The sequence below is a fragment of the Python bivittatus genome, unplaced genomic scaffold, assembly GCF_059951505.1.
Source record: "Python bivittatus isolate LINGU-HERP-01145 unplaced genomic scaffold, Pbiv_v1 ctg000190_np1212, whole genome shotgun sequence".
Lineage (NCBI taxonomy): Eukaryota > Metazoa > Chordata > Lepidosauria > Squamata > Pythonidae > Python > Python bivittatus.
In genome coordinates, this window is record NW_028277042.1 from 10,510,937 (window position 1) to 10,538,682 (window position 27,746).

Here is a 27,746-nt window from a genome sequence, read left to right on the forward strand (position 1 = left end):
TGCTCCGCCCGCTCGGCGGCGGAAAGGGAGGGCGGAGGCGGGGAGGAGCCCGCCCCGCAGCGCAGGCACCGAGGGGCCCGGGCGGCCGCCCCGCAGGAGGCGCCCCGGGCGCGGACCCGGGCGCGGAGCGTCTGCCCGGCCGAGCGGGCGCGAATCCTCGGCGGCCGGAGGGGGGCGGGAGAGGGGCAGCGCCGCCGTTCAACAGGTAAAGCGGGGTTCCGAAAGTGGGGGGCGCGTCACGGCCTGGGCGGGGAAGCTTCCCCTGTGAAAGGGCGAGCGAGGAGCGAGCGAGCGCCCAGTTGCGGCGGAGGGAGGGGGCCGGCGGCGGCGGGAAGGTGATCCCCAGGCCCCCTCCCTGTGGAAGCACCACCACCACCACCATCATCCTCCGCCTCCTCAAAGATTGATCAGGTGCCATCAAGCCGTCGATAGTAATAATATTAATAATAATGATGGAGGAAATATCTGTGGTCACTAGGAGTCGTCGACTTGACGGCACACATTCTATTATTATTATTAGTGGTGGTGGTGGTGGTCGCACAATCAGCCAGATGTTTAGACTAGATTTGGCGTTTTTATCCGCCCATCGAGTCCTTCCCAAGGGCCTGGGATAGCCACATGTTGTGGTTTGATGGTGTTAAAGGCATTGTCGCAGGATGTCAGCCCTTCCAAGCAAAGCTGCCTTTTGCCATTGACTGATGGTGATTTTGTCAATGCTGATAGTCCAAGTGGTGCTCCAGATGTTTTGGGATTGCAACCAAGGCGCCTATGACTATTATTATTATTTATTCTTCTGTAATATATCTCAGCAGACAGCAGCTGATTTTGAAAACAAGGACGGGGGAATACTTCAATGGGAGGCCACCAGCAGATTCCAGGGCCGAAGGCTAGACTGAGAAGTTGAAAAACCGTGAGGGGGGAGGCAGCGGCAGACCAACAGCTTCCAGACTTCTGCCACGCAAACTCTGTTGCCCCTGAAATTGCCCAAGTTCAAGCTTGACTCAAGGGGGAGATTTTACTATTTTAATTATATTTTATATATGTACATTCATTGAGAAAATCTATGAATGTGGTCGCTAGGAGTCAAAAACGACTTGATGGCACATAATCAAAATATATGTACAGTATGTACGTAGATATTGGTTCATTTTCTGTAGGCTTATTATATACTGCCCCACACACACACACACACACACAGTTTTTCGATGGGATGCCTTCTAGAAATATTCTAGAGTTCCCATCTCACCAAAATAAAAAGCTCGGCAAATGAGATGATTTTAGGGGGTGGAACCAGATGCATGTCAAGAGAGAATATTTCAGAGTCAGAGGAAAATCACAAGATTTCTCCAGTTGCCATCAGCCTAGTATCTCATTCTGTAACCGCTTAACAAGTAGATTTCTTCGTTCCTAAAACAAAAAGATGGACAAGCCATCAAAAATGCCTTTTCTTCCTAGATTTTAGGACCTAAAACTCAAAACATACACACCCACACATACCCACACTTCATATTTACGAGGAATGTAAATATAGCAACCTGTATGCTTCCTGTGAAAACAGGTAGAATGTTAGTTAATGAGAACACAGTCACAGTCTTAACTTAGGTCACGCGTGCATCTTTACCCCAAAAGTTACCTTGCTGGAGTAATTTGAACCCAAAGTGGCACCCATTTGGGATCATGGAAACTGAAATTTGTATCCAAGGTCTGTAGGCTACCAATTATAGCTTCCATAAACTTGAAAAAGTGGCTGCTTTGGGATCAGAGATCACAAGGACAGGTTTTGCGTGTGCTAAACCAAAAGCAGATGAATCACATTCCAATTATTGTGTGGCATAAACCTAACCACAGGATGGCAGTCTGTCCACGGCCAAAACTAAGTTTGTATCATATCTACAAATTCCAGCACTGAAGGAGAAACTTTCCTAGACTTTATTCCTGGATGTCTGGTTAAAGTGCTAGAAAATTAGAAATTCCTTTGGTTTTAAATATTGCCATTTTCTTCAAGAGCTGGTGCAGATTCTACACATTGATTTCAGGCTAACATCAAAGCGTCATATAGCAGGATTACATAAACAAGCACAATGCACCCTTTTACCTCCTATTTTGGAAACTATTTTCTGTTAAACATTTTGCATGGTCTTCTATTTTTTTCCCAATGTATGGACTATATGCTATCCCCAAAATTGAAGCAGACCCTTCTTCCTTGTCAACTACCATGATTAATGTCACATTCATTGTTCTGGTCTTGGATATATTTTCCTTTTTCTCAGGCAAAAGTTTAGATAAGAATAAAAGCAGACATGGGCTGCTAGTAAAATAACTTTGTTTTTCCTTTAAAGCAAGATATTTTTGGCAAGCCAAACTTTCTAGCTCCCTCAGTTTAAAACAAAAGAGCATATGTTGTATTTTCACAATGTTGAGGAAAGTAATGTCCACATCAAAAACAAAGGAATAAATTAAGCCCCTTTTTATTAGGAGCAGAATCAAGGTACTTTAAAATGTGGTTTTAAAATCTGTAGGTAATAATGTTGCAAGAGGTGGTGAGAAGATCTACAAAAATAGCTCTTGCAGCTGGATGTTGAAATGAGATGAAAGCAAATAAATGATGCAAGGCTGAGGTAAGAGCTATCACTTCACAGGGATTTAAAAATGCACAATTTCAAGAACTTTCCTAGCTTTTCTCTCTGCTCCTTGAACTTTTATTAAGGCCATTTGAATTAAATTGTAAAAGAAATTTCACTACTCACTTTTAATTGCCATAATTCTGCTTTTAATTACGTTAACCACTTGAAGTGCTTTTTAAGAAAAAAAGCAAGACAGAAACATTTAAAATAAGTAATATTGAAAAAGGCCTCAAACTCTTACATTGGTTAATTAAAAAGAAAGGCAGGTATATCTCTCCTTTTGTTATTTGGAATGCCTGGTTGTCTGGGATCCTGTAGAGCCCAATAGATATTTTAAGAGGGAAACTGGTGATTTGCCAACGTATTGTGATCCACAGAGCATCTTAGCTCAGCAGCAGAATACACATTTTGCGTGCAATAACATCAAAATGCAATCCCTGGCATCTTCCTAAACAACTGAGAAAGTATACTGAGATGTTGGAGAGATAGAATTCTGAGCCAGCCAGGTCAATACTCTGGCAGAAAACAAAGTTTCCTTTATTTCTGAGACAAGATTACAAGCCAGGTTTTTGTTTTGTTTTGCATCAGTACAGCTGAGTGGACCTGTTCATTCTGCATGCTGGGGCCAAAAATTATGAGAAATAGGATTGTATTCACAAGGCAGGAGATATCTTATAAAGACCTTTTAGGCACTCCGGTCTTCACAGTAAATTCACCAGTGGTGACACACATATAAAGAGGAATTGCTTTTTCAAATGCAAATTAACCTCTAGAAGCCAGAAGGAAGATAAAGCTGTAATACAATCAGTTCATTTAACCTAGGGAGATCAGTTTTGAATAGACAGTAGAAACATACACAGAAATATAAGGAAGATAAAGTCAAGGTGAAACTGGTTACTTGAGGAACTGTGTTCGATATGAACCTTTTTTTACCTCTTATTGCAAGGTTTTGTTCTATATATCACTGCAGTTGGAAAGCCAACTGGTTGGGCCTTTTCCATGAAGCAGCTCATTTGTGGCACTTTCTCTCCTGGGAAACTCGACTAGCCCCTTCCTTAATGCCTTTCCAGGTAATGGTTAACTTTTTTTATTTTAATTTTGTCAGTCCTTTGACTTGATTTGCAATTTGCTATGAAGTACATTTTAGCAGGCCCAAGGTTGAGCATCATGTTTACTGCTAGATTTTGTATCTTCTACCTTAGATGTTTGATGCCGCGTGTCTCGTTACCTTTTGCTTTCAGTTTAAACCACAAATTCTTTACAAGCTGTGCCCAAAAGTAGCATAAAGCACCTCCATAAATAACAATCTTAGAGACTGGGGTCAGAGAGGATATGGTAGCACAATCTAATGCCGCATTTCTCAAACTTGGCAACTTTAAGATGTGTGAACTTCGACTCCCAAAATTTTGGGAGTCGAAGTTCACACATCTTAAAGTTGTCAAGTTTAAGAAACACTGATCTAATGTGTTGAAGGGATGTCCCAAATAGCTCAGTGACATGATAATATTGGGCCAGTATTGTATCAACCTTCCCCAAATAAACAGAACGAGTTACAGAGATGTACTACATTCAGCAAATAAAGCAGATGTGTTGTAGTTTTGTTTTATTGATTGATTTATATAGCCACCCATCTCACGTGACCCTGGGTGCCTCACAGTTAAATAACAAAAAACAGTTACAAATAAACTAAAATAAAAAACCATTAAAAAACCAATTAAAAGTTTAAAACCAGTTTACCTTTCTTTCCGTGGGGGTAGGCTTTCTATCCTAGGGAGCTGTGTGTGTGTTTTATCCATCTGCATTCAACTGCCAATTTTATTTTTGAAAAAAACAGGATTCATAACACTGCAGTGCAATGAAAGGTTGAAACGATGCTCAATAAACAGATGGCTTATGCTGCTAATGGATGTGGCAGCTTCTCATTACTGTACCTTGGTTAGAATAAAGCTGCTCTTTAAATGCACAGCCTCTTTGAACAGATTGATTCTCTCCCCCACAACTTGCTTTACGTATACAGCAGAGAACACGGGAAGAGAAATTGCAATTGATGGGTGTAGATGGAATATTGACTATGTTATGAATGTCCCCTCAAATAGCCGGGGGGCGGGGGGAGATGCCTGCTTAGAATGGCTACCCTTGGTGAGTGATGGCTAGTGACAAAACAGAATTGGAAGACAAACTCAAAAAAGCAGGTTACAGATACCAACTATTCTTATTTTCTAAGGAGGTTTAAAAGAGTTCGGAGCTATGTTAGGGGTTGTGGCAGAGATGATTTTTACCAAAATTTATATGCTGCCTACTCTTCAAATTCTAGGCAGCTTACAGCATATGAGTAAAGCATTAATAGGATCATAAATCCGTAACACCCATAAATAATAAAACTATGAATTCGTAGTCCTGTAAAATCCAAATCCTCTCAGAGAGGACTATTTTTGTCATCTTTTGAAACATCATCAGGCACACCTGAACTTGGGAGGCAAGCTGTTGCAAAGGGAGAGGGCTATTACTGAGAAAGTTAATACAGTATCCAGATCTAAGCCCCGCAATTTCTTTCAGGGAGGGGATCTGAAACATCCTATCCCTATTAGATCAACTCTGTTGGAATAGATCTTGAAAATGGTGGTTCCAAAGGTAATACTGTACTGTAAGGGCCCCTTAAGATCCATGCAATATACCAGCACATTCATTTTAATTAGAAAAATATTCATACAAAAATAGTCACTAATGCCCATCCAAAAAAGTGTTCATCCCTATGGGCTGCACAGGGGTACTCTTGTTCTATTTTATCAGGAAACAATACCTCTGAATACAGTATTAGACATTGGGAGCATGTTGTAGGACACAGCTATGAACTTCATAGCTTGCCTGTGTGGTTCCCAGAATTATCCAACACCCATGATGAGGAAATGGATACTGGACTCCGATCTTAAGCCCTGATACTCCCAACCAATGTTTATAGTGAATTACTGTTCACTTAAATTGCTGAGTATACTTTCATTCAGACAGAACATCTTTGCACTTCCCAGATTGATTGTGCATTCTTCAAACCTTGTGCAGTTTTCCATTCAGAATGTCTGTTTTGGGAATGATGCATACCCTAGAAATAAGAGTTTTCTACATTTAGAAGCCTATGAAGCTATCACTCGTCCATCTAGGTTCAACGCATTATAGGACTGTAGTTTGCAGTATGATCAAGAAAGCTGCACAAGTGTCCCATTTTTGGTCTATCTCTGGGGGCTTAAAGTTGGAAATGGGATCTCGGGGACTTTAGGTTGCAGTTCCCATTCCCATCTTTAAACCCTCCCTCCAAGCCCTGAAATAGTGCCCTTGAAAGTTAGCAACAAAATGACTGCACATATACTTGTGTAATTTTGGGTGGGATGTAAAAGTAGCAATGGAAACTTCTTGCTTCCCCAAAATCTGCCATTCCTATCCTTATTTTGTGGGGAGGGAAGGGAAGTGGGATCACATGGCTGAAAACCAGTCATTAATTTGGCTAAAGAATTTCAGTCACTGGGGGTCCATGCCATCTGCATACTGACCATCTCTGGTAAGCTGAACAACTCTGCCTCTCTAGGATTTCAGACAGTGTCTTCTCATTCATTCTCCATTCTACGTTCTCAGCAAGAGAGAATAAAATTTACCTGCCATCAGAAAAGGCTGATCAGTCTACCACATTTCTAGAGTCCAGAACTTCATTTGCTTCAAACCATCATTCTTCACAGTGGCCCACTTTGCAAGAAAAAAAAGGTGACTCAACACAGGTAAGCCATCTTGGTTGGTGTTTATTGAAGCCGTTAGACATGTCCTCATTTTTGCCAGCACTAGAAAGCAAGGTTCCACAGGACTGCACCTGATTAAAGCCATACAACTGGACTAAGGGTTGTGCTGGATACATCTGCAGTCTCCATTGAAAGGTTAAAAACATCAATAAACTGAATACAGGAAAGTGAACTTTCATTTACAGCATGGGTATGGTTAAGTTCAGTCACTTTCAATGTAGTTAAATTAAATAAAATACATACAAGTTCTGTTCAGTTTAAACAAGTTTTAAAATGCCAATAGAAGTGCAAACTTAAAAATCAAGCAGCATAAACAGAATTTTGATGGCGGGCCAATCCTTACTGATTTATATTTGCCTTATCTTCAAGTCCAATATATTATTACTTTAGTTTAAACATGAACAGTAGATGCAATTATTATATGCAATATAAATATAGCCATGTAATAATTCTAACAGTCTTCCATAAAAGTGAATCCTGAAAATAAAATTAATTGTAGTTTTAAAACATAAAGGCTGTTTTGCATTTTGGCCTTTGGTTCTAATGCTTGAGAACACCAGAAAAGACAACTGTGCAGTTTTCCAAAGTTTCTAGACTCTGGCAACTGACAAACACTACATCACTTACAGTTTCCTTCTTTTGAAAAACTAGGAGCATTCACTTGCAAAGCGGAAGAGTTGGGGTGGGGGCATTCAAAATTCTGTTTTAGTCCCAGTGATTTTTTGTACAACTGGAAAGTATTGTGCTATTGGCCTCTACTCATTTTTAGCAGATCCAACATTCATTTTATGCAAATAAATCCTGTTGTCTATAGCTTTCATATACTAAGTAAATTATCTCTGTGCAGGATAAAAACTTTAATAAGAGCAGTTGGGTCTTGAGATCTAACTAGCACTATAGAACTTTAGGAAATAATCTGTTGTGGCCCTCTCTGCCCAGGTTGATTTTAAGTTTGTTTTATTCTCCAGAATTCAAAAGGTATCATCAGGCTGCCATAATCATCTTGGGAATGGCCAACCTATCAAAGAATTGGTTGCTGTTAAATTCCATCTGTTAGACCCAAGCATGAACTCAGTCATCTCAATATGCTCACTGGCTCTACATGTATCCATGGCACCAAAACTGTAGCTACTGAATAGTATATACTTAAAGGTGTTGCCATAAGGACAGATTGAATCACTACTACTGGGACAGCACAAGGCTATGGTTTTGTAATAGAGCAAAGCCTACGCTGGACTGTAATGGCAGCCAAAATACAAATCAAATCCCCTGATCACAAGTTCTCAGTTTAAGATCCAGGTAACAATAGACATAACTGAGTTTTATAATGTATCTAAACATGTATTGTTAAAAAAAAGTGTAACGGGCATAAGTAAACATACTTTTATGTTAATGCAAGTAAATACCCTTAGTTTTCTAGATAGTGTTAGACAGACTTACAAAAGCAAAGAGAAATGGCCTCTCTATACAACACATGGGTTGCAATTACATCCAGTAATGTGTTAGTGGTCAATTCATTTTGTATATATAACAATATATATAGATATATAGATATATAAATATTAGGGTCGTTCTATTCAGAAACAAGATTTAACGTAACACACAAACCTTTATCAATAAAAAGTAAACTCTGCATAATTCATATGGTGGTATATTCCTCCAATGTGTTGCTTACAAACAAGTTTGGTACAAATAAGGTAGTGTTTCTCTGTCAAATAGATCGTACAGAAACTCAAAAGTGCCATTTCAGTTAACCGTGGGAGTCTTACTCAAAGCGGCTATGGGAACTTATCTGAGCAGCAACAAGGGTCAACTGTAAAAATTATTAGCAGATTGAAAAGGCAACACTGAAGGGGTAAAACACAAATGTAATGAAGTCATACAACTCTACATTTTAATTGCGTATGCCTACAACCCATTGTTTAGTCCAATCTGGAACAAGAATTTTGGAAGCTACCCAAAACTCACCATAGGGGTTTAAAGCCTTAAGGCAGAATTCAGTGTTGACCTTTGCAATTAACTCTTGGATACAAAAGAAATATTTGCATTCTATTTCATTACAGAGAAATGATATGTCACTCATTCCTCTTAACAGGCCAGATGGTTGGTGTTAAAAAAAACAAAGCAAAAGTTATCAAGAAAAAAATGATGCAAAATTAAACCCAGCTATCAAAGTTACTGAGTTAAAATAAAAATCAAACAGACACTGTACAATAGTGCACAAGAGGTTCAAGCACCTTCTAGAAGACACATCTCACACTGTGCCAGGCACTTGGTCTGAACAAGTTTCTCCCCATGTCAGTTACGACAAAAAGAGCACCCACCATATTTCATGTATCTTCTTATTAGAACTGAAAAAAATGCCATAGGACTAGTTCCCATGATGCTCATGTTTTGTGTGTTTCCCAATTGTAAAGGCATTTATTTTTTCCAACATGATTATCTGATTTACATCCAACGTGCTTTTCACTTCTATTGATCAGATCTTGCGCTTATCCTTTTAAAAAACTGCATTTTGTACACTCATCGTCGAACCAACATTCTGCTCCATTGCACCCTCTACAAACACACCTATGCATTTCATGGCCAACTCCAGTTAATTTGGAAAAAGAGGACTTCACGCTTCCTCCATGCCAGCAGCAGCTAGTGGTTTCTCAGCAGGAACTGCACCTCTCGCTTCTGTGCGCTTCTCTCTACTGCTTGCAACCAAATAAGAGAACTGCCCTATTTAAACTCTAAAATGGTTATCTTAAAACAGAGGAAATTTATACGCAAAACTTCCTGGATGTGCACTTGACACTGGGACAAGCCAATGAAGGTTAAATTCCATTTCCCCAAGAAAAAACTGATAGCATCTGCCACAGCAGGAAGCTCCTGGTGTTATCAGGTCAATGTACACTGCTATTTGGTCATTTACATATGGAGGTTCAAGGATTCTCAAGCTTCGTTCTCTGTCAGAGAGGAGTTGGCCGTTACCGTCGAGTCTGGCTTACGAGTCATTCTATCCAACTCTTCTTGAACATTCGTCAAAACAGTTTTTTGCCCTATAAAAAAGGAAGACATAGTACCTTTATGCAAAACATCAGCCCAAGACATTCCCCCTGTCCTACTTTTGAAGTCCACAATCTGTTGAAAGTTCAACTATTAGCCAGAACCTGACAGCCACAGAGGGGCTTCTCTTTCCCTTGCATATTAGGTCTTATTTGATTTCTAAGTTTAATGGTCAGGATTTTCTCTGTTTGAATCACTGCAAGATTCTTTCAGAGGTGTTCTTGCCTGGAAAGGAGATAAACATCCGGAATACAAGTATTAGTTAAAATCCTTGCTCAAACTCAAATGGCCTGGCTAAAGAGGAAGGTCTTGACTCCTTTCCTAAAAGCAGATAGGGTAGAGGTAACAGTCCCAAAGGAATATGTTCCATAGCAACACGGACCTTCTCTCCTTTTTTTTTCTCAAGTAATTTTATTAAAGATTATAATTACAATAGTAGAAACTAATACAAACTAAAAGAAAGATAGAAAAAATAGAAAGAGTAAAAGGTGCAAAGAGAAACGAAGGTAAGACATAAAGAATGGAAAGAAAAGAAAGAAAAGTAAGAATATAGTAAAGAAAAAGAAAAGAAAAATATATAAAGAGAAGAAAATATCTTTCCTGTGCCAAACAAATGCACCTCAGAAAGGGAGTTCATTTTTAAAAGGCCTCTCCTGCTGGTCTTCTCCTGGCATTCATATCAAGAGAGATGGTCTCTTAAGAGAGTCAGAGCCTAAGTTATTGTAGAGCTTTCAAGGTGAACCCAACATTTAAACTGGGCCTGAGAAACAGCTGACAACCACCACAGATCTTTTAATATGGTCATAACATGCTCCCAAGCTTTGTGTACCAGTTAGCAATCTAGTTGCCACATTTTACATTAATTGAAGATTCCAAACACTCAAGGATACCTTTCCTCTTCAAGATTGGCTACTCTTAGCCAAACTTTGCACTGGTTTCAATACAACAAAGGGCAAGGAAGTTGTAGAACTCCAGATGTTACTGAATTACATCTCACAGCATCCATAGGAAATCACACCCAATTATGCTAGGCTGTACTTCAATCTGGAGCATTACAGGTTGTCTACATCTGCAATATGGTCTCAGCAGAATGGGCTGAGATTAACCCTGTCTTCAAGCAAGAAATGGATGAATCTGAACAAGACCTAAGGGATCAAGTGTGCATGTTGCCCTCTCTCCTCAACTCACAAAGCTGGGAAGATTTCTTCAACCATGTTTAAGCTTCATAAAAAAAAAAGAAAAAGTTCAACGTAACATTCAAAACAAGGTGGCATTGTTAAGGTGGGTTCTTTGGGGGAGGGGAGGGGAAGGGTTGCTGGTTTAAGACATGTATTCTAGTGTTCTTTAACATAAGCCAATTCAAACCATGGATCACAAAGCACTACATGTAAATCAGCCCGGTTAAATAAGGATAAACAGCGTCTTTTGGACAGTACCTGATTTTTTGGCTGTGCTCTGCACTCCTCCTGCACCAGGACTCCCAGGAGAACCCGTCTTTTTACTCAAGAGACTATTGAAGAAACTGGCTAACACACCTTCACTTGCAGCATTATCTAAGGAGTAAGAGGCAAACATCGAAAATGTGTAAAGGTGGGATACTGACCCTTAAAGAAATAGAAACTTTCTTCTTCAAAAGAGAAACTAAGAAATAAAGAAGAGAAAACCAAGATACTGATATCTTTCTGATGTCAAAGAGATTAATATGGAAAATAATGTATACGTCTGTGTGTGTGTGTATAAACATTTGTATACTACCGACTACATTGAGCAGTTTACATAAATCCCACAAACAGTGATCTTTTTCTTCTTACCATTTTTTCTATTTTGTTGCAGGGTCCTTTTCCTTTTGCACTGGGCTTGCCAAGCTCTTGCAGAAAAGCCATCAGTGCATGACATGACAAGGGGAGTTATTTTTCAGCCAGTTTGTCACAAGGACTGATGCTGATCTGGCCCAAGGTCACCCAGCTGGCTGGTCTTCTAACTCCTAGTCCAGCACTTTAGCCACTAGACCCCACTGGCTTTCAAATTCAGCAGACAATAAAACCATGACATCTTCATTAAAACATACTATTTTACTATAGTTTCAGTAGTAAGTGTATATGCATGTAAGTAAAGTAAACTTAGGTGCTTTGGGGGGGGGGAGTCTGCTGCCTTTTCTAGCTACAGATCCAATCCTATTCCAAAAACAGCTTTTTAAAACTGTTTTTATCTTCTTGCTTGGGCATGGATTTATTATGAACACATACCTCCAATTATTAAATCCCATATTCAACAAAGTATAGAAAAGGGTGCGGGGTTTGGGGTTTTTTTAATGCTGTAATTAAAAAACATAATTTTTTATCATTACATTTAATTGATTCTGCAACATTTTTTCACAAAGGCAAGTTTCATTCATTGTACCTGCTAATTCTTTGAACCAACAGACTATAAAAATACTAGGTCCAGGGAAAGTTCAGAACAAAGCAAACAAACATTCTAAGGTGAACTGCGTACTTTTAATAGCCGGGTCTGGTTTCTTGACGGATGCTATTGGAGAGGCACTGGGGACAGCAGCAGGGCCTGTCCTGCCTTGCGGTCGGGGTGAGCCAGAAGGCCCACGAGCAGGAGATTCCTGAACAATAATAGAAGGCAACAGGATGGGGTTTACTTAAGCAACCTTTTTTCATACCACCTCCCCCAGTTATGATTTTTGAAAGCTGTGTACCACAACAAATTGAAGTAAATAATAAAATAAAATTTCACTGGTGCAATCATCTGCTCATGCACTGGAGCACATCAGTCAAAGAATTTCATATTCCCAAGACATTAAGTTGTAGATTACTCTTTATAATAACCTTTCTTATTTGATTATACTGCCTTAACTTGGAATGTAACAGATTTTAACAATGTACTTACAGAAGCTCTGGTAGGGGTTGCAGGCTGCTTAGCAAGGAATGACTGAAAGAAAAGTAACAGTCTTGTCAACTGATCATCCAAAGCACTGCAAAATTCCATTACATGTTAGAGAGATTGCGGTTTTTTTCCTACTGAGAGTTTGTATTGTTAAAGAGGAGAGCTGACATAGCTGTAACTCATGGAGCCACAATGCACAGCCCTCTGAATGTTTCTGAACACAACTCCAGCCAGCATGGTCAACTGTGAAGGAAACTGGTAGATGCAGTTCAGCAACATCTGGGTATCTGTATACTGTCATCTATGCTATATATGTCTGATGAGAGTGAATCACAGTCGCTATTTTCAAATGAAAAAGCCTACAAATGAGCAGTATTTCTATATTAAAATTCAAAGCTATCCTAAGGAAACAGCTCATCTACAAACTAGAGAAGCCCAGTGTGACAGGACACGGTGATCTTTTTCACTACATCAGAGCACCGCAATTCCAAGGACTGTTTGAGAGACAGCCAAGATGAAAAGCAAAGAAAGGTGTGCTTTGGCTCTATACAACCTCAGGAAATGATTTTAATCCCTGGGAGCTTTGCACCCTGGACCTTCTGGCAAGGACTCTGTTTATTGGGGATTAACTGAACACTTAACACCACAGAAAAAGGATGAGGTCTGTAGTGGGTAGAATGATAATGCAAAGTAGATGAAGCCATGTTGGTCATGTGGAGAAGACCAAGATGTTGTTCTTTTTTAATTTGGGGAGGGAGGTTATTTTTAAGGTGTATATTTCAATTTTATGAACTTTACCTGCCAGGAAACTATGCTGATAGTTTTCTGCAACTGTGATCAGAAGGGGCTGCAGGGGCTACAAAAAAGGGGGGAGATTAGGGGGCTGCACTGAGACCTAAAGCCTCATGTTCCAATACCTGTTTTACAGTATCCTAAGAACTAGACACATGCAAAAGCAGAACATTTTTTTTCACATACCTGCTGCTTCATCAGAAAGACCTGTTCATCTTCTGCCACAAGTTCTTTATCATGAACTAACTGGCAAGGGGAATAAAAAGAAAACAAGGTTTTCTCACAAACAGATGTTGAGTTATCTGGAATTATCTCCATTCAGAGCAGTCATACTGGGGAAGGGGGGATTACTATACTCCTTGGCATCTGGTGCAATAAATGCAAGAAGCACGTGTGTATGTGCACACCTGTTTGGATCTTAGAAAAAATACACAAGGAAAGAAACAATACACAAGGATGTTCCTCTCACCAACACAAATTTAGCTCTGCAGCCAGCCAAACTGTGATGTAAAGTGTGGAAACTGCAAAAATTGGGGACTCACGTGGAAATTTCTGGCCATGATAACACCTTCCCTTCCAATTCCTTTCTTACCATGGTGTTTTAGGGTTAGGAGAAATCCTGCTGAACAGTAACTCTGGCCTGGGATCAACACAGATAAGGAGGCTTGGAGATGGTCTATGGACATTTCAGCGAGATCCCTGCATCTCCTCATTTTCTGTGCAAGGAAATGGGGTGGCACATTGCTCCATTCCAAGAAAGCCCTTTTCTCCACATACAAAAGAAGCTCAGGGGCTTCTCCTACTGCACAGAGGAATTCTCCTTCTCCATCAGATACAACTAAGGAGCAATCACTTCCTTGAGCTAATGCCATAGGGACTCCCTGTAGGGACTAACTCCCACCTCTGGATGAGCATCAGCATTTTTAGACCATACAGACACAAGCAGCCAAGACATGCCTGCGCGCATTAGATTCTGATCAGCTACAAAGATGGCTGCCAGGCTGATGAATTTATGCCATTTAGAAGGAAATGTCTTCTGGACTCCTCCTGCAAAATTCCGTGCCTGAGGCAAGGGAAACATACACTAAAGGTCTCCTCAGAACTACTCTATGACTCAGAACACTCTTCCACTCATGATTAAAGCCATTTTATTCTGGCCTTTTCCATACCAAAATATAACTCATTGCCTGGGGTAAAAAGTAGCACTCTATTTTTTATAAATGTTCTTTGTTAGTTCAACTGAGTCCCAATAAGCATTTCCCAAAGTATTTCATAACTGAACAGTCAGCAGACTAACTACTCCAAATTACTGATGCCAAACAAAAGGTTTAGCATCCATACTGTGGTTTAAGATATGGAGCTCAGTGTAACAATGACTAGCAGCTTCACATGTAGGATAATGTAACAGAGTTCAAAGCAGCTGTACCTTTCTTACAGGTGGTTTTATGATGAAGTCTTCATATGTATCTTCTGGTTTCACTGTTGTGAAATTCTCATGCAGAATTGCAATTTTCTTTTCATTGTCCCAACCAGCAGGTCTAGAGGAAGAAATACCACTCATGCTAGCACATCCTTTTCCAGAAATACATTTTGAAAATAAAATTTTGCTTGCCTTTCATTCCCCTTGGAAAGAAGCAATTACAGTGGGGCAAAAAAGTATTTAGTCAGCCACCAATTGTGCAAGTTCTCCCACTTAAAAAGATGAGAGAGGCCTGTAATTTTCATCATAGGTATACCTCAACTATGAGAGACAAAATGGGGGGGGGAAATCCAGAAAATCACATTGTCTGATTTTTAAAGAATTTGTTTGCAAATCATGGTGGAAAATAAGTATTTGGTCACCTACAAACAAGCAAGATGTCTGGCTCTCACAGACCTGTAACTACTTCTTTAAGAGGCTCCTCTGTCCTCCACTCGTTACCTGTAGTAATGGTACCTGTTTGACCTTGTTATCAGTATAAAAGGCACCTGTCCACAACCTCAAACAGTCACACTCCAAGCTTCACTATGGCCAAGACCAAAGAGCTGTCGAAGGACACCAGAAACAAAATTGTAGACCTGCACCAGGCTGGGAAGACTGAATCTGCAATAGGCAAGCAGCTTGGTGTGAAGAAATCAACTGTGGGAGCAGTAATTAGAAAATGGAAGACATATAAGACCACTGATAATCTCCCTCAATCTGGGGCTCCATGCAAGATCTCACCCTGTGGGGTCAAAATGATCACAAGAACGGTGAGCAAAAATCCCAGAACCACATGGGGGGACCTAGTGAATGACCTGCAGAGAGCTGGGACCAAAGTAACAAAGGCTACCATCAGTAACACACTACACCGCCAGGGACTCAAATCCTGCAGTGCCAGACGTGTCCCCCTGCTTAAGCCAGTACATGTCCGGTCCTGTCTGAAGTTTGCTAGAGAGCATTTGGATGATCCAGAAGAGGATTGGGAGAATGTCATATGGTCAGATGAAACCAAAGTAGAATGTTTTGGTCTAAATTCAACTCGTTGTGTTTGGAGGAGAGAGAATGCTGAGTTGCATCCAAAGAACACCATACCTACTGTGAAGCATGGGGGTGGAAACATCATGCTTTGGGGCTGTTTTTCTGCAAAGGGACCAGGATGACTGATCCATGTAAAGGAAAGAATGAATGGGGCCATGTATCATGAGATTTTGAGTGAACACCTCCTTCCATCAGCAAGGGCATTGAAGATGAAACATGGCTGGGTCTTTCAGCATGACAATGATCCCAAACACACCGCCGGGCAACAAAGGAGTGGCTTCGTAAGAAGCATTTCAAGGTCCTGGAGTGGCCTAGCCAGTCTCCAGATCTCAACCCCATGGAAAACCTTTGGAGGGAGTTGAAAGTCCGTGTTGCCCAGTGACAGCCCCAAAACATCACTGCTCTAGAGGAGATCTGCATGGAGGAATGGGCCAAAATACCAGCAACAGTGTGTGAAAACCTTGTGAAGACTTACAGAAAACGTTTGACCTCTGTCATTGCCAACAAAGGATATATAACAAAGTATTGAGATGAACTTTTGATATTGACCAAATACTTATTTTCCACCATGATTTGCAAATAAATTCTTTAAAAATCAGACAATGTGATTTTCTGGATTTTTTTCCCCATTTTGTCTCTCATAGTTGAGGTATACCTATGATGAAAATTACAAGCCTCTCTCATCTTTTTAAGTGGGAGAACTTGCACAATTGGTGGCTGACTAAATACTTTTTTGCCCCACTGTATATTGCAGATTAAACTGGGATAGACAATTTATTTGGTGGGTAGGGGGGAGAAGAGGGCTGCAGTGAATGAATTTATTACACAAATTAAACACATGGGCTGAACCAAGAGGTTCTGGGAATTGGGAAGGAGTTTTACTTTATGATTAAATCAATGAAACTGATTTCAGTGCTTTTCACCATAATGGGAAATCACACCACCCTCCTTTGAAATTCAATAGGATCGTCAAAGGAGATTCTGGAAGTTGGGAAGAAAAGGGAATTCAGAGACTGGGTAAGAGGAGTAAAAAGCATGAGGATGAAATGCTAACCAGAAAAGCCCAATCTCAGGAAGTTACACAAGTCTGCGCAGAGTAGGAAACTATCTTTCCCAAACTGGTGCTTTTCAATTATTACAGGACCACAGCACCTAGAATTCCCATCCAGACAACATTACTCAAGACTGCTTTCCATTAGGGTTGAGACAGACGCTTTGCATCTTTTAAGTCTCATCTACCCCCACCCAGGAAAAAGTTGTGTTCCAGTTAAACTAGCCTTCTGGTGCTTCTTATTTTGCCCTTCAACTTACATAAAAACTGCATCCTTTTCTACCACTAAGGCAGGGGTGGTAAAGTGAAAGCCGTATTTTTTATGTACAATGTACTTATATAACAAGTCAAGGTTCTTCTCCTCCTTAACAGACGTATAGATCAAGGCTGCTCCATCTATTCATTTCATTTAAGGAAAATTTTGAGCATAGTAGTGAATTTCAAGTGTTAAATGTATATGTAAGTTTCTCAAAATTAAGTACCAGTTTCTAAATGATTTATTTAGTTGCTAAATTTACATCCTGCCTTTAACTCAGAAATTCAAGACAGTATACATATTGTTCCTTCCTCCTCCTTTCCCCAGAGCAACCCTGTGAGAGAGTGGCCCAACAGCTGAGCATGGTGACCTTGGTCACTCTCCAACATCTTACCACTACACCACATATTTATTTCCACATATGGAACAATCTTCCTCCCGAGGTCCAGTGTGCCCCCCCTCTCATGGCCTTCAGGAAAGGGGTGAAATCCTGGCTGTGCCAGAAGGCCTGGGGACCAGATGAGGGCTCGCACCAGTGGAGGTGGCTTGTGGGATGATTGACCTTGCCCCCCCTCCCAGTCATCTTGAATGTTTTTTAGAATTTATGTACAGGGTTTGTTGTCTATATTTGATTTTTAATGGAAACGGCCCATCTATTTAATTGTAAGCCCAAGGAAAGAAGACCAAAGAAGGAGAGGAGAAAGTACAGTGCAGAAATGAACACAATATTTAAAGTTTTTAAAGTCAAAAATTATTACAACAAGGCTAAAAACATAGGAAATTTAAAGAAATAGAACAATTCCTAAAGGAGCCATATTGTTTCGTATCAAAAGTAATGTATTAGTTTAGACATAATTCACCAATTAACTAATTGTAGAGGCAGCATAATTCTATAAATGTGGACACCAAGAAGGCCCCACTTAAGAGCAAATAGTAGCACGCTAACCTGGCATGTAGGATCAATTAAAGCAATGGGATTTCTCTTGGAGTCAACATTCATGGGACTGTACTGTTGATTGCAAGAAACAGAACATTTTAAACTTGTGCTAATTTACCAGCCATTACTTGGCTGGAAATACAAAATCTCACCATAATCAAGAGAAATAACATGCCAGCCTTTGTGGTTTGAAGTTTAAATATGTGGTACAGTAAATGAAACATAGTAGAGGTGACTGTTTTTCAATAGGGGAAACAAAACAAATATGAAGAACAGAATTGGATTAATATAAAACATTGTTTGAATTTATACAGTACTATTTTAATATACCACTGTGTCAGCTTAAGAAAAAGGATACACTGCAAGCAGAACCTACGAATATGTGACTGAATGAAATCAAAGTGTTCTTCCCTGTAGTCATGCTCTTTTTCTAATACACTCATTGCATCACACTGAAAAAACAGCAAAGAAATCTCAAGAGTTCTGGAAGTCTGCTGTATAGCAGAACGAATGCAGAACAGACAGACTTTTGCATAAATCAATTTTCAGAGCAAATTTTGAAGCTATTAAGGGAAAAGCTTCAATTATATTTATTCATTTAGTCAATTCATATTGCTGCCCAATCAACATGCAACTGAAGGCAGTGCACAGAAATAAACACACAATAACACTCCCAAATAATTTAAAAAAACACTTTGCACCCAAAGCAGCTTCATCCAAACAAAACCAATTCAGAAAAAATCCAGATGGGCACAAAACTTCCCAGCCCAGTGCCTGGCTTCTGAAGAGCAGCTAGGGCTGGGGCCATCCGAATCTGATGAGGAATGCTGTGAACAGAGAAAGCAAGTCTCCTGGGTCCAACCAGATCACACTGCTTAAGCGACAGGACCTGGAACATGCCCACCCTGTCAGATGTTATCACAAAAAGTTGGGGAAATCTTCCTTTTAAAAGTCAAAAACACACAAAGTTCATAAGTATCATATGCTCCAATACAAATTTAGGCCTGCAGCAAAGGCATAAAGTTATATAAATATGCATCTTCATAGATCAGATTGCTATTTGTCACACTTCAGCTACATGACATATAAATTTAGAACAGAGATCTCCTGTGACTTTGAATATTTAGCAAATTAATCTAAAATTAGAATATACAAAAGGGAAGCCTGAAGAAAAAGAAACAGATTGAACTCAATGTTCTTCCTGGACTATAGAATGGGAAACATGACACTGTTACTGGAATCAAAAAGAACATGCAGAAGTGTTCAAGTATGGTTACCAAAAGGTGTTAAAAAAACTGATACACCCCACAGCTGGAGGGAGGGAAAAACTAAAGCTGTCTTCCCTGCAAATCAGATGTCATTCTTTGAAGTAACATAAGATTCCATAAGTTTTTTTGCCAATGAGTGGGAATTCAAGCTTACCTTTGTGCAAACTACCACCACAGGGATCCCAAGATTGTGAGTCAGCACATTCTCTCCGAGGGGTAGAGCAATATTGTCCTCATCTTGCCCAGGTGGACCTCTTCTTTGTGGGGATCCCTGATAACCTTCTTCAGGTTCTACATATTCTTGAAAAACCTTCACAACTACAGCAGAACATATACATATGTATTTTTTTAAAAAATATATATTTTATGTTAAAAATCAGCTATTGTTTCAAAAGTTATTTTTAAAAACCAGGTATTCTTTGGAATTAAACAAAGAGTAAAAATTAGGACAAAGCACCTACTGTATAAAAGCTACTTGTAAATAATTTTAAAGATACCATGGAAAATTTTCTCAGAATAAGTTTTTTTAATGTGTTTACCAGTTATCTCACTTCGTCTTCCAGGTCTTCAAGAACCCTTCACCCCATATTTTAAAAACAGCTTTTCTTTAACTTTTTGTTTGTTGTTTTTCAAAATACATTCATGTACCTCATTCTGAAACTTTAACATTTCATTGTTTTAGGGCTTTGTCAATAACTACTACAGATAGCTAAATAAAGAAAGAGGAAACCCTGGAAGAATTCAGCGTATAAAAAATTCAAAGGACCCGAAGAGCAGAACAAGCTTTCAGAAACTTCACTCCTAGGTTTTACACTTAATATCCCAATGGCTGCAGATATTTTTCAAGTTGGTAGATACTACCCTTCCAAAAATACCTCCCTTCCTCTTTAATGAGATTTTCTACATGCTAAAATGTAAGAATGTCTTGCCTTAGGGGGAAAAAATGCTCAAAATATTGAGTGCAACATCAAACGGTGGTGCAAATTTATTACTAACTCCATCAGCACACATGGAGTATCTTAGTCACTTAAATCCATTTCTATGGAGTTTTAGCTCATTCTTGAAGGCTGCTTAGGGGCCAAGTCAAAGTTTTCTTTACCAGCAGCCAAAAGCAAGCCAAACATTTGCAGCACATCAAATGGTTTCATCTCTAAACTGCTAAACATTGAAAGAACTGGTACTTCAAAAAAAAAAAAAGGCACCTGTACACAACTGCACTTATTTATTAAATTTGTACACCGCCTGACATCCAGCAACTCTGGACAGTTAGGGTGAAAAACCCAAAGCTTTTGCTTATGGTAAGTCTTGCTCTGGCTGTTTTATGTGGCTGCTTCCTTAGCTAGCATAACAAATCCTTCTACGGGGAAAAAGCAACGTGTAGTTCCTCTTCTTGCATTTTTCAACAGCTTACTTTGGAAATTTCCATTTCAGCCCAGGCACAGATACATGCAATGACTACCGCATCCAGGGAAGACATAGAAATGACTGTGCATTTTGCGATATTCCAGAAGCAGACACTTTTTCACTCTAACAGACATGTTTCCATACAAATATGGGATGATACTATCCACAGCACATACTTCTTGGCAGAAGAAAGGGATTTTTTTTATCCATTGTATTTAGAATTATTTATGGCTTTAATGGAACTCACATGATAAAGCTTCAGAAACCTTAAGGATTTTTTTCCACGAATGGCTTAACATGAGCTAAGTGTCACAGTGAGGCCAGAGGTGTTTGTGTCAAGTAGTGGAAGATGCTTGCCAGAATACTTTTCTTGAAAAGAATGATGGTGCCCAAATGTTTGGAATAGAAATTCTGATGACACACTCACGCTGTTATTCTAACAAGGCCTGGTATTTAAAAAAATGGTTTTATAATGATGCTCTTGACTGAATTTCCATCACCTTCAGTTCCTCCCTGACTGATGGACCACCAGAATTCCATAGCCCCAACTGCTTTTTTATAAATCAACCATTATCATGATCATCACTACACTGCATATTCGCTTGTCACAAACAAAGAAAAAACTGGTTATTTCAAAATGCTGCCCCTATTTGACTTTGGACACTGGCTTTCTACCAAGTCCATGCCACACCCAAGGTTTCCTTCGCTGCAATCTTCAAGGTACAGTGCAAGCACCATTCAATTCAATGCACATTGCAAGAGGAGTCCTCTGAGGACTAAGAATGCATCATTATGCCTTTGAAATAATTCTCAGAAATGAAATTTAGAAGTTATATCAATCAGTAAGTTGGAACTCAGTGTATTCTAGTATTAAAATTCTTTCCTCTTCAGCAACAATTTTTAAAAAACCTGTAAATAAACCAAGTAACTTCACAAGTTGCATTTTTAACAACCAAACTGGCATGAATTGTAGTACAGATAGTCCTTGTTTAACGACCACAATTTGGACCTGCAACTCCATCACTAAGTGCTATGGTCATTAAGCAAGGCATTACATGACCACGACTTACAATTTTACTGCTAGCTTATCCATTGACTGCACTTGTTGGAAGCTGGCTGTGAAGCAGGAAAATGGCAATCACATGACCGTAGGACGCTGCAACGGTCGTAAGTGCAAGGACCAGTCATAAAGGTACTTTTTCAACACCATCGTAACTTCAAACAGTCACTAAATGGGGATGTTGTTAAGCAAGGTCTACCTGTACTCACTTTTCAAACACGTACAAACTAAACACAAAGCAATGGCAGTAATAAATACATTTTACAAAGTCAAATTAGTTGTAAAACCACCAGAGATACACCATTAGAAGAGAATACTCATTTTGCAATATCTCTAAAACATAAGACTTTATGTCTGCGTTGGTATGCATGTCATAAAACATGTGATGAAGATACAGATAGATACCATTTAATGTTTTCTCCGATACAGTAAACCTCACAGCTGTTTGCTGATGCAACTGCTTTGGCTTTTACAAATATTCTAGGCAGGTCAGTTTAAAGAGGCTAAGTGCTTTTTACTATACTGCTAACCCATGCTGTAAAAACACTTTGTAATTATAAAGCTTGGGAAACAGTCCACACTGTTAAATGGAGGTCTTTAGGAATGTAAATACTTTCTGGAGGAGAAGGAGCATCATGGTTACTCAGCAAGATGACCAGAGAATAAGCTCACCCTGAAGAATGCCACCTTTACTAATACAGAGATAAAGCACCCTGAAAATACTTTAATTGGGCTTTGCACAAGAGCTGCCAAGAATCCATATTGGAACAAATAAATGTCTGCAGAAGCAGATTTTGTACAAATTAAAGCAGGAAGCCCAGTAATGCAAACAGGGAAGAGAAAATGAGGATTAAGCCTAAATTTAGTATTAAGCAAATATCAACTCACACTTGACTATCAGCAGTGGAAGATGACTACCTGGAAAATCAGGGTAAAAGCATGGAGTCTTGGTACCAGCTTTGTAGGACTTCCCTATCACAACTGAAAAACAATTTCTCTTCAGTCCCCAAAAAAGCAGCTCTTGAGAGTATCATTCCATGATATCGTTTCTCAAATATTTCTAAAAGGGAAGTAGTAACTTGAAAGCTTGCACTAACTTAAGATATTCAGTTGTATATGTTTTTCTTACAAGTCACACAACTCCTGAGACTCAGTCCTGCTTAGAACAAATCTGCTTCAACAACAAGGTTATTCAGTTAGCTGGCTAACTGAAGAACCATCAGTATCAAATGTTCTACTCTGTGCATAATCAAATCTGGATCTAATCCATTATGCCTCATTCCTAGAGTAAACCTCAGCAATGTTAATTTAAGCACTCAATAAGCTATCCTATCTATATTAGCCCAACATTTATCTAACTAAAATAGTAAAGTTATTTGCTTATTTACAAGCCTAGTCTCCCCAAATGACAAATTCTTCACTGGATGAACAAGTAAAGATTATATGCCCTGTTACAAAATCCACATAATTAACAGTACTGTCTAAAACAAAGAGACTCAACCACAAGTTGCAGGACAGGCAGGGTGGACAGTGCTTGGTTAATGGACCTTTGGCCTGACTCAATATAGTTATGGGCACTCTTCTGAATAAAGTGCACAGACATTAAAGAAATGTCAGCCTCATGTAACTTACATTGTTGCTCCATGTCTCTCATTTCTTCCGGGGGGATTTTCAGTTTATCAATATGTTCACGCAAGACACTTGCCCATTTTTGTAAGGATTCCAGAATAGTCCATGGCCTAGACATATCTGCCACAAAGATTACGAGGGTCTCTTGCAACGATTCTGCTGTGACGGCAAACTTCAAGAGACCTTTGTGATACAAATCGCCATCAAGAATCCAAACGTTACAGCGGGTCTGATCTGCAAAGAGGACAATTCCTTTTTAGTAAGAAATCCATCTCACCATTAACGGATATAGCACCATTAACTTACTTGACATTTATTCCTTCTAAAGCACCAAGTACACATACAGAACTACATATAATACAACTCTACTGCAAGATAGACTACAAGTAAGAATTCAGTATCAGAGAGGTAGAGAAAGAGGAGAGAAGCAAAGGCTGAGCAAGCAAGAGAATGTGTAGTTACTGTAGACATTCTTACATAGAAATATTAGGGTGGCCTTTCTAAATTGGTAAGGATAGATAAATCTGCTGGTTTCAGTTGTTTCATTTTTCTTACTTTAGGTTTATTGCTACAATTTGCATCACTTTGAATACATTCTCAATTCCGCACTAATGTTCAGAAGTTCTATAAGCATTTCTCCAATACTGGTGTTTTTCCTAATTCATGGATTTTTGCAAGAAACGTTCCCTAAATGTTGTGCCTTTATATGTTACATAGGCATTTGGAGGCGGACACCTTCCTCATGTACATTTTTACATACTTTGTGACTAGAGAAGTGCATCACAAAACTCAGAAAACCGCAACTATTTATTATTATGTTTCAATTTAAGTACTAGTTTGGGAAGTTAAATTCCCAAACTAGTCAGCTTGTGTGAAGATTTCTCCACTCAGTCCATTACGGCCACAGAAGACAAGGGTGATCCAGAGTGTACCAGATTTGGAAATGCTGCAGTACAGAGCTTCTTTCAAAGGTGAGTTCTGAGGACAAGTTTAGAAAAAATAGGGCAGCTGAAGCATTCTGACAGCAATTCTAAATATATGGGGCAAAAAAGATAAAAGTATTAAGTAATTCTGAAAACAGTAAAGCTGGATGAGTGAATGTCACAGACAGGGAAGGTTCAGGTGGTAAGAACAGAGGAACGAGGGGGTCAGGAGAATGACTGTGGAGGATTCTGAAAAATGTATACAGGATAGAGGAATGGACAGAAACCAAAATAGGGATTTAAATGAAAAGTGGAGATGGTAAGTTCCACAACAAAACCCTAACAGAGATGAGGATGAGGAGGATATCATGATGAGACACTAAAAGGCAAAATGTACTGAATGTAGTAACAGATAACTAAGGACCATATTTTGTGATGAGAATAGCATGTCTTGCTAATCGCCTAAATGTGGGGGCCAAAGGAAAAAGAGAATGAACATCATGTAAAGAAAGTGAAAGAAATGAAAAACTTTGATATAATTAATCTTCTGACTTAAATAATATTCAGTAAGATTAATTACATTCCACAACCCAACAGTGTCTGTGAGGTAAGCTGGCCTTGAACGTTACACAAAAGAAATGCAGGTAAAACAAAGACTTTACCATCTCTGTCTTCATCATGGACATTTAGGTATAGGTATTCCAATCCTCTTCCTTTCTTGCCATGCTCTGCTCCTTGGATTTTAGTCAGCAGGGTTGTTTTGCCAGAACCATCATCACCTGCCAGTATATTTGCAGGGAAGAGAAGAGACAGGAAGAAGCTAATCTTTAACAGAAAAAAAAAGTCATGCCTTTGAATTGACAAGTTGTATATACCTTTATAGAAGCTGAAGAAACATTTCATTTTACAGAACAGCTAAATAAAGTAAGATTCCTTTATGATGCCAGTCTGATGCGCACTACTTCTTCCACTTTCTAACTTAAGTATCAATTACCTTTCATTTTCCTCTTCAAAAAGGGAACATTATTTCTCCAAAAGAAAAATTGTTTGAAAAAATTTCAGTAAGCCCATAACCAGCACCAGAGGCCTTATGTCACAAAATATACAAGATCAACTGAAGTCTGGTTAGTATATATTCAGTCTCTCAAAAAAAGCTTTCAACCAAATTAAATAGCTTTTTTTCTTTCATCAGTTAACCTTACTGGAGAACCAATACCCTTCCACAGCTATTCACTGATACTTACCAAAGACAAGGATATTTTTGCCTGATGGTAACTTAGACCTGGACCTGGTGGAGACTTCACTCAATATTGAGAACCTGCATTGAAGTAACACCCTTTTTAGTCAAGAACGAAAGATGACACAAATCAAGGGAACAGGATAAATGACAAAGGAACAGAAGTGAAGGTTCCCATCCTCTAAAAAAATGAATAAAGAAGCTTTTTATTTCTTTTTTGCTTTCTATGGCTTTCATGTGTCCAAGTGTAAATCCATAAAACGTTTTAGACAAATTGAGGGAAAGCCTAGCTTTTATGAACAAGTGTTGGAATAGTACTAGCATTTTGACAATGAACCAGTAGTGTAATATTATGTTTTCTGAGATCAACATGTCACAACATGACATTTAATAAATAAATAAATCAGAACCTAAGGGTAAAGTATTGCATATATTATGGAAGGTTGCTTCCCACCAGAAAGTCATTTCAAGTACCAGGACTCAAAGGCATGACCCTACCTTTTGCAGGAAATCACCTATTCTCTGATAAAGAATTTGATTCTGCAATGTTTCAATTCTTAAGTGAAATTATTGTGATTGTAGAAGACAAAAAATATATTTATTTCTCCTGGACCTGTGTTTTGCATAGTTAACTGTCTAGAAACACTCTAAATATAGTACATAGACCAACAGGGCTTAATCTTGCTGTCTGACATATTTTAGAGTATTCCTTCACAACAAACTACAGTTGTGAGTCACAAGACAAAACAAGCTAGGATTAAGAGTTGCTCCTTCTAAATAAAATACATGGCAACTCAATTGAAGAATTCAGAATACATGCATCTCATTAAGCTATTTTATAGCCATGGTTAGCACATATTCAATTTTCTTCCTTTCCCCCACCAATCATTACAAAGGGAACTATCAACGAAATTAAAAGCAACTCGCAGATAAAATAAGAAAACGCCATAACTGATTTACTGAAACCAATATGGAAAGCAACGTCAGCCAAGCATCCTACAATAATACTGGATGCGGAACACTGCTTATTTTGAAGAGAGGCTCAAGCAGAAAAAATGCCACCGTTATAAAAAGAAAGCGGCAGTTACAGCGTGAAAAGGTCAGACGCAACTGCCACGCCGAAGCTCGAGCAGTCAGCCTACTTTGTATAGGATTAAGGGTCGGGGTATTCAGGGCGAGATTTCTGGGGCACCCACCCCGACAGCACCGGCTCTCAGCCCCTGCACAGAGACCCGAGACTGCCGGTTTAGCAGCTAAACAGTGGTTAATAGCGGCGGCTGCCAGGCAAATCTCTTTCAAGCTGCCAGCAACCCACTGGGCTGCAGAAGAGGAGCGCCCTTCAGCCTGGGCCGGCCCTGCATCCTCCCGGGGAGGGAGGATGCAACGCCAGGAGCCCCGGCTCGGCAGAGCATTCCCCGAGGTGCAAATCGCCTGCCCCAGCCGAGGGTCCCGCGGGCGGAGTGGACAGCAGCGGGGATGGGCGTGGTTGTCACTTCCACCCGGCGGACACCGGGCCGGAGGAGGCTGCGACGCACCGCCGCCTTTGCGGGGAAGGGAGGGCTGGCCAGGCGGGAGCGGCCCGTCCACCCTCCCGGCAGGCAGCTCCGCCGCGGCTCAGCTGCACGAGGCGCCCCTCCCAAGGGCGGAGGAAGCCGCGCCACCTCGCCCGGCGAACAGTGCCCGGGAAAACCGGGGGCGACGGGTGCAGGGCAGAGAGGCCGCGCAGGGCGCCCCTTGCTACAGCCGAGCCTCCGCGGCGGCCCCAGCCAACCCGGCTAAGCCGAGTCCCACCTGAGTGGGAAAGGATGCAATTCCCTCCTCCCGCCAAGCCTCCCGAAATCCCCCCCACGCAGAAGGAAGCCTCCGCCCGGGCCGGGCCGGCTCCTCACCAGAGGCTCTGGCCTTCCTCCTCTTCGCTAGGGAGGTCTGCAGCCAGGGGCCCGTCCGGCTCCAGCAGCTTCTTCTCTGCCAACACCGGCGCCATCTTGCCAACGGCAGCCGCCACAAAGAGTGACCTCATCCGCCCAGGCTCCGCCGAGAGGACCCCAACTTTCCCACACGGTCTGCTAAGGACCCCGCCTGTCCGGGCGGGTGCCTGTTCTTTTCCTCCCTCTTGAAATCCTTTTCTGCCGCTCGACGATCGTTCGTCCCTTCATCGACGGCTTCTACGACATGCGGAGTGGCTCTGGAGGGGTAATGCTTTGGTCCCACGGGAGGCTGATCCACTCCTTCTAGTCAGGCAATTCTGCGGACACCAACAGCAGCGGATTTTCTCTGGACGATGAGTTCAAGATTTTCGGGGCCTCCGCCCAGAGTTTGCGCCAAATAGGGACCCCTAGT

At 40.3% G+C, this 27,746-nt stretch overlaps 1 protein-coding gene and 1 long non-coding RNA gene across 4 annotated transcripts; one reads left to right on the top strand and one right to left on the bottom strand.

Annotated features, from left to right (window-relative positions):
• LOC148216480 (uncharacterized) lies at positions 1 to 11,744 on the top strand. 3 transcript variants are annotated; one of them, XR_015795265.1, is made up of 4 exons: positions 1 to 205; positions 810 to 3,694; positions 6,202 to 6,388; positions 8,502 to 8,640. It is a non-coding gene; the product is annotated as an uncharacterized LOC148216480 (long non-coding RNA). The 3 variants fall into 3 exon arrangements; XR_015795266.1 differs by lacking the exon at positions 8,502 to 8,640 and adding an exon at positions 11,291 to 11,744 and having other exon boundaries at positions 3 to 205; positions 6,249 to 6,388; XR_015795264.1 differs by having other exon boundaries at positions 8 to 205; positions 6,249 to 6,388.
• Positions 6,394 to 27,450, bottom strand: DYNC1LI2 (dynein cytoplasmic 1 light intermediate chain 2). The gene is made up of 13 exons (XM_088136011.1): positions 27,296 to 27,450; positions 25,414 to 25,487; positions 24,832 to 24,948; positions 23,250 to 23,480; positions 19,308 to 19,471; positions 18,244 to 18,337; positions 16,953 to 17,088; positions 14,568 to 14,679; positions 13,328 to 13,387; positions 12,353 to 12,394; positions 11,951 to 12,068; positions 10,894 to 11,010; positions 6,394 to 9,450 (listed from the first exon to the last, which is right to left on the bottom strand). The coding sequence occupies exons 1-13, from the start codon at positions 27,424 to 27,426 to the stop codon at positions 9,344 to 9,346; spliced, it is 1,503 nt and encodes a 500-aa protein (XP_087992137.1). The 5' UTR covers positions 27,427 to 27,450; the 3' UTR covers positions 6,394 to 9,343.
• Positions 27,451 to 27,746: the final 296 nt, after the last annotated feature.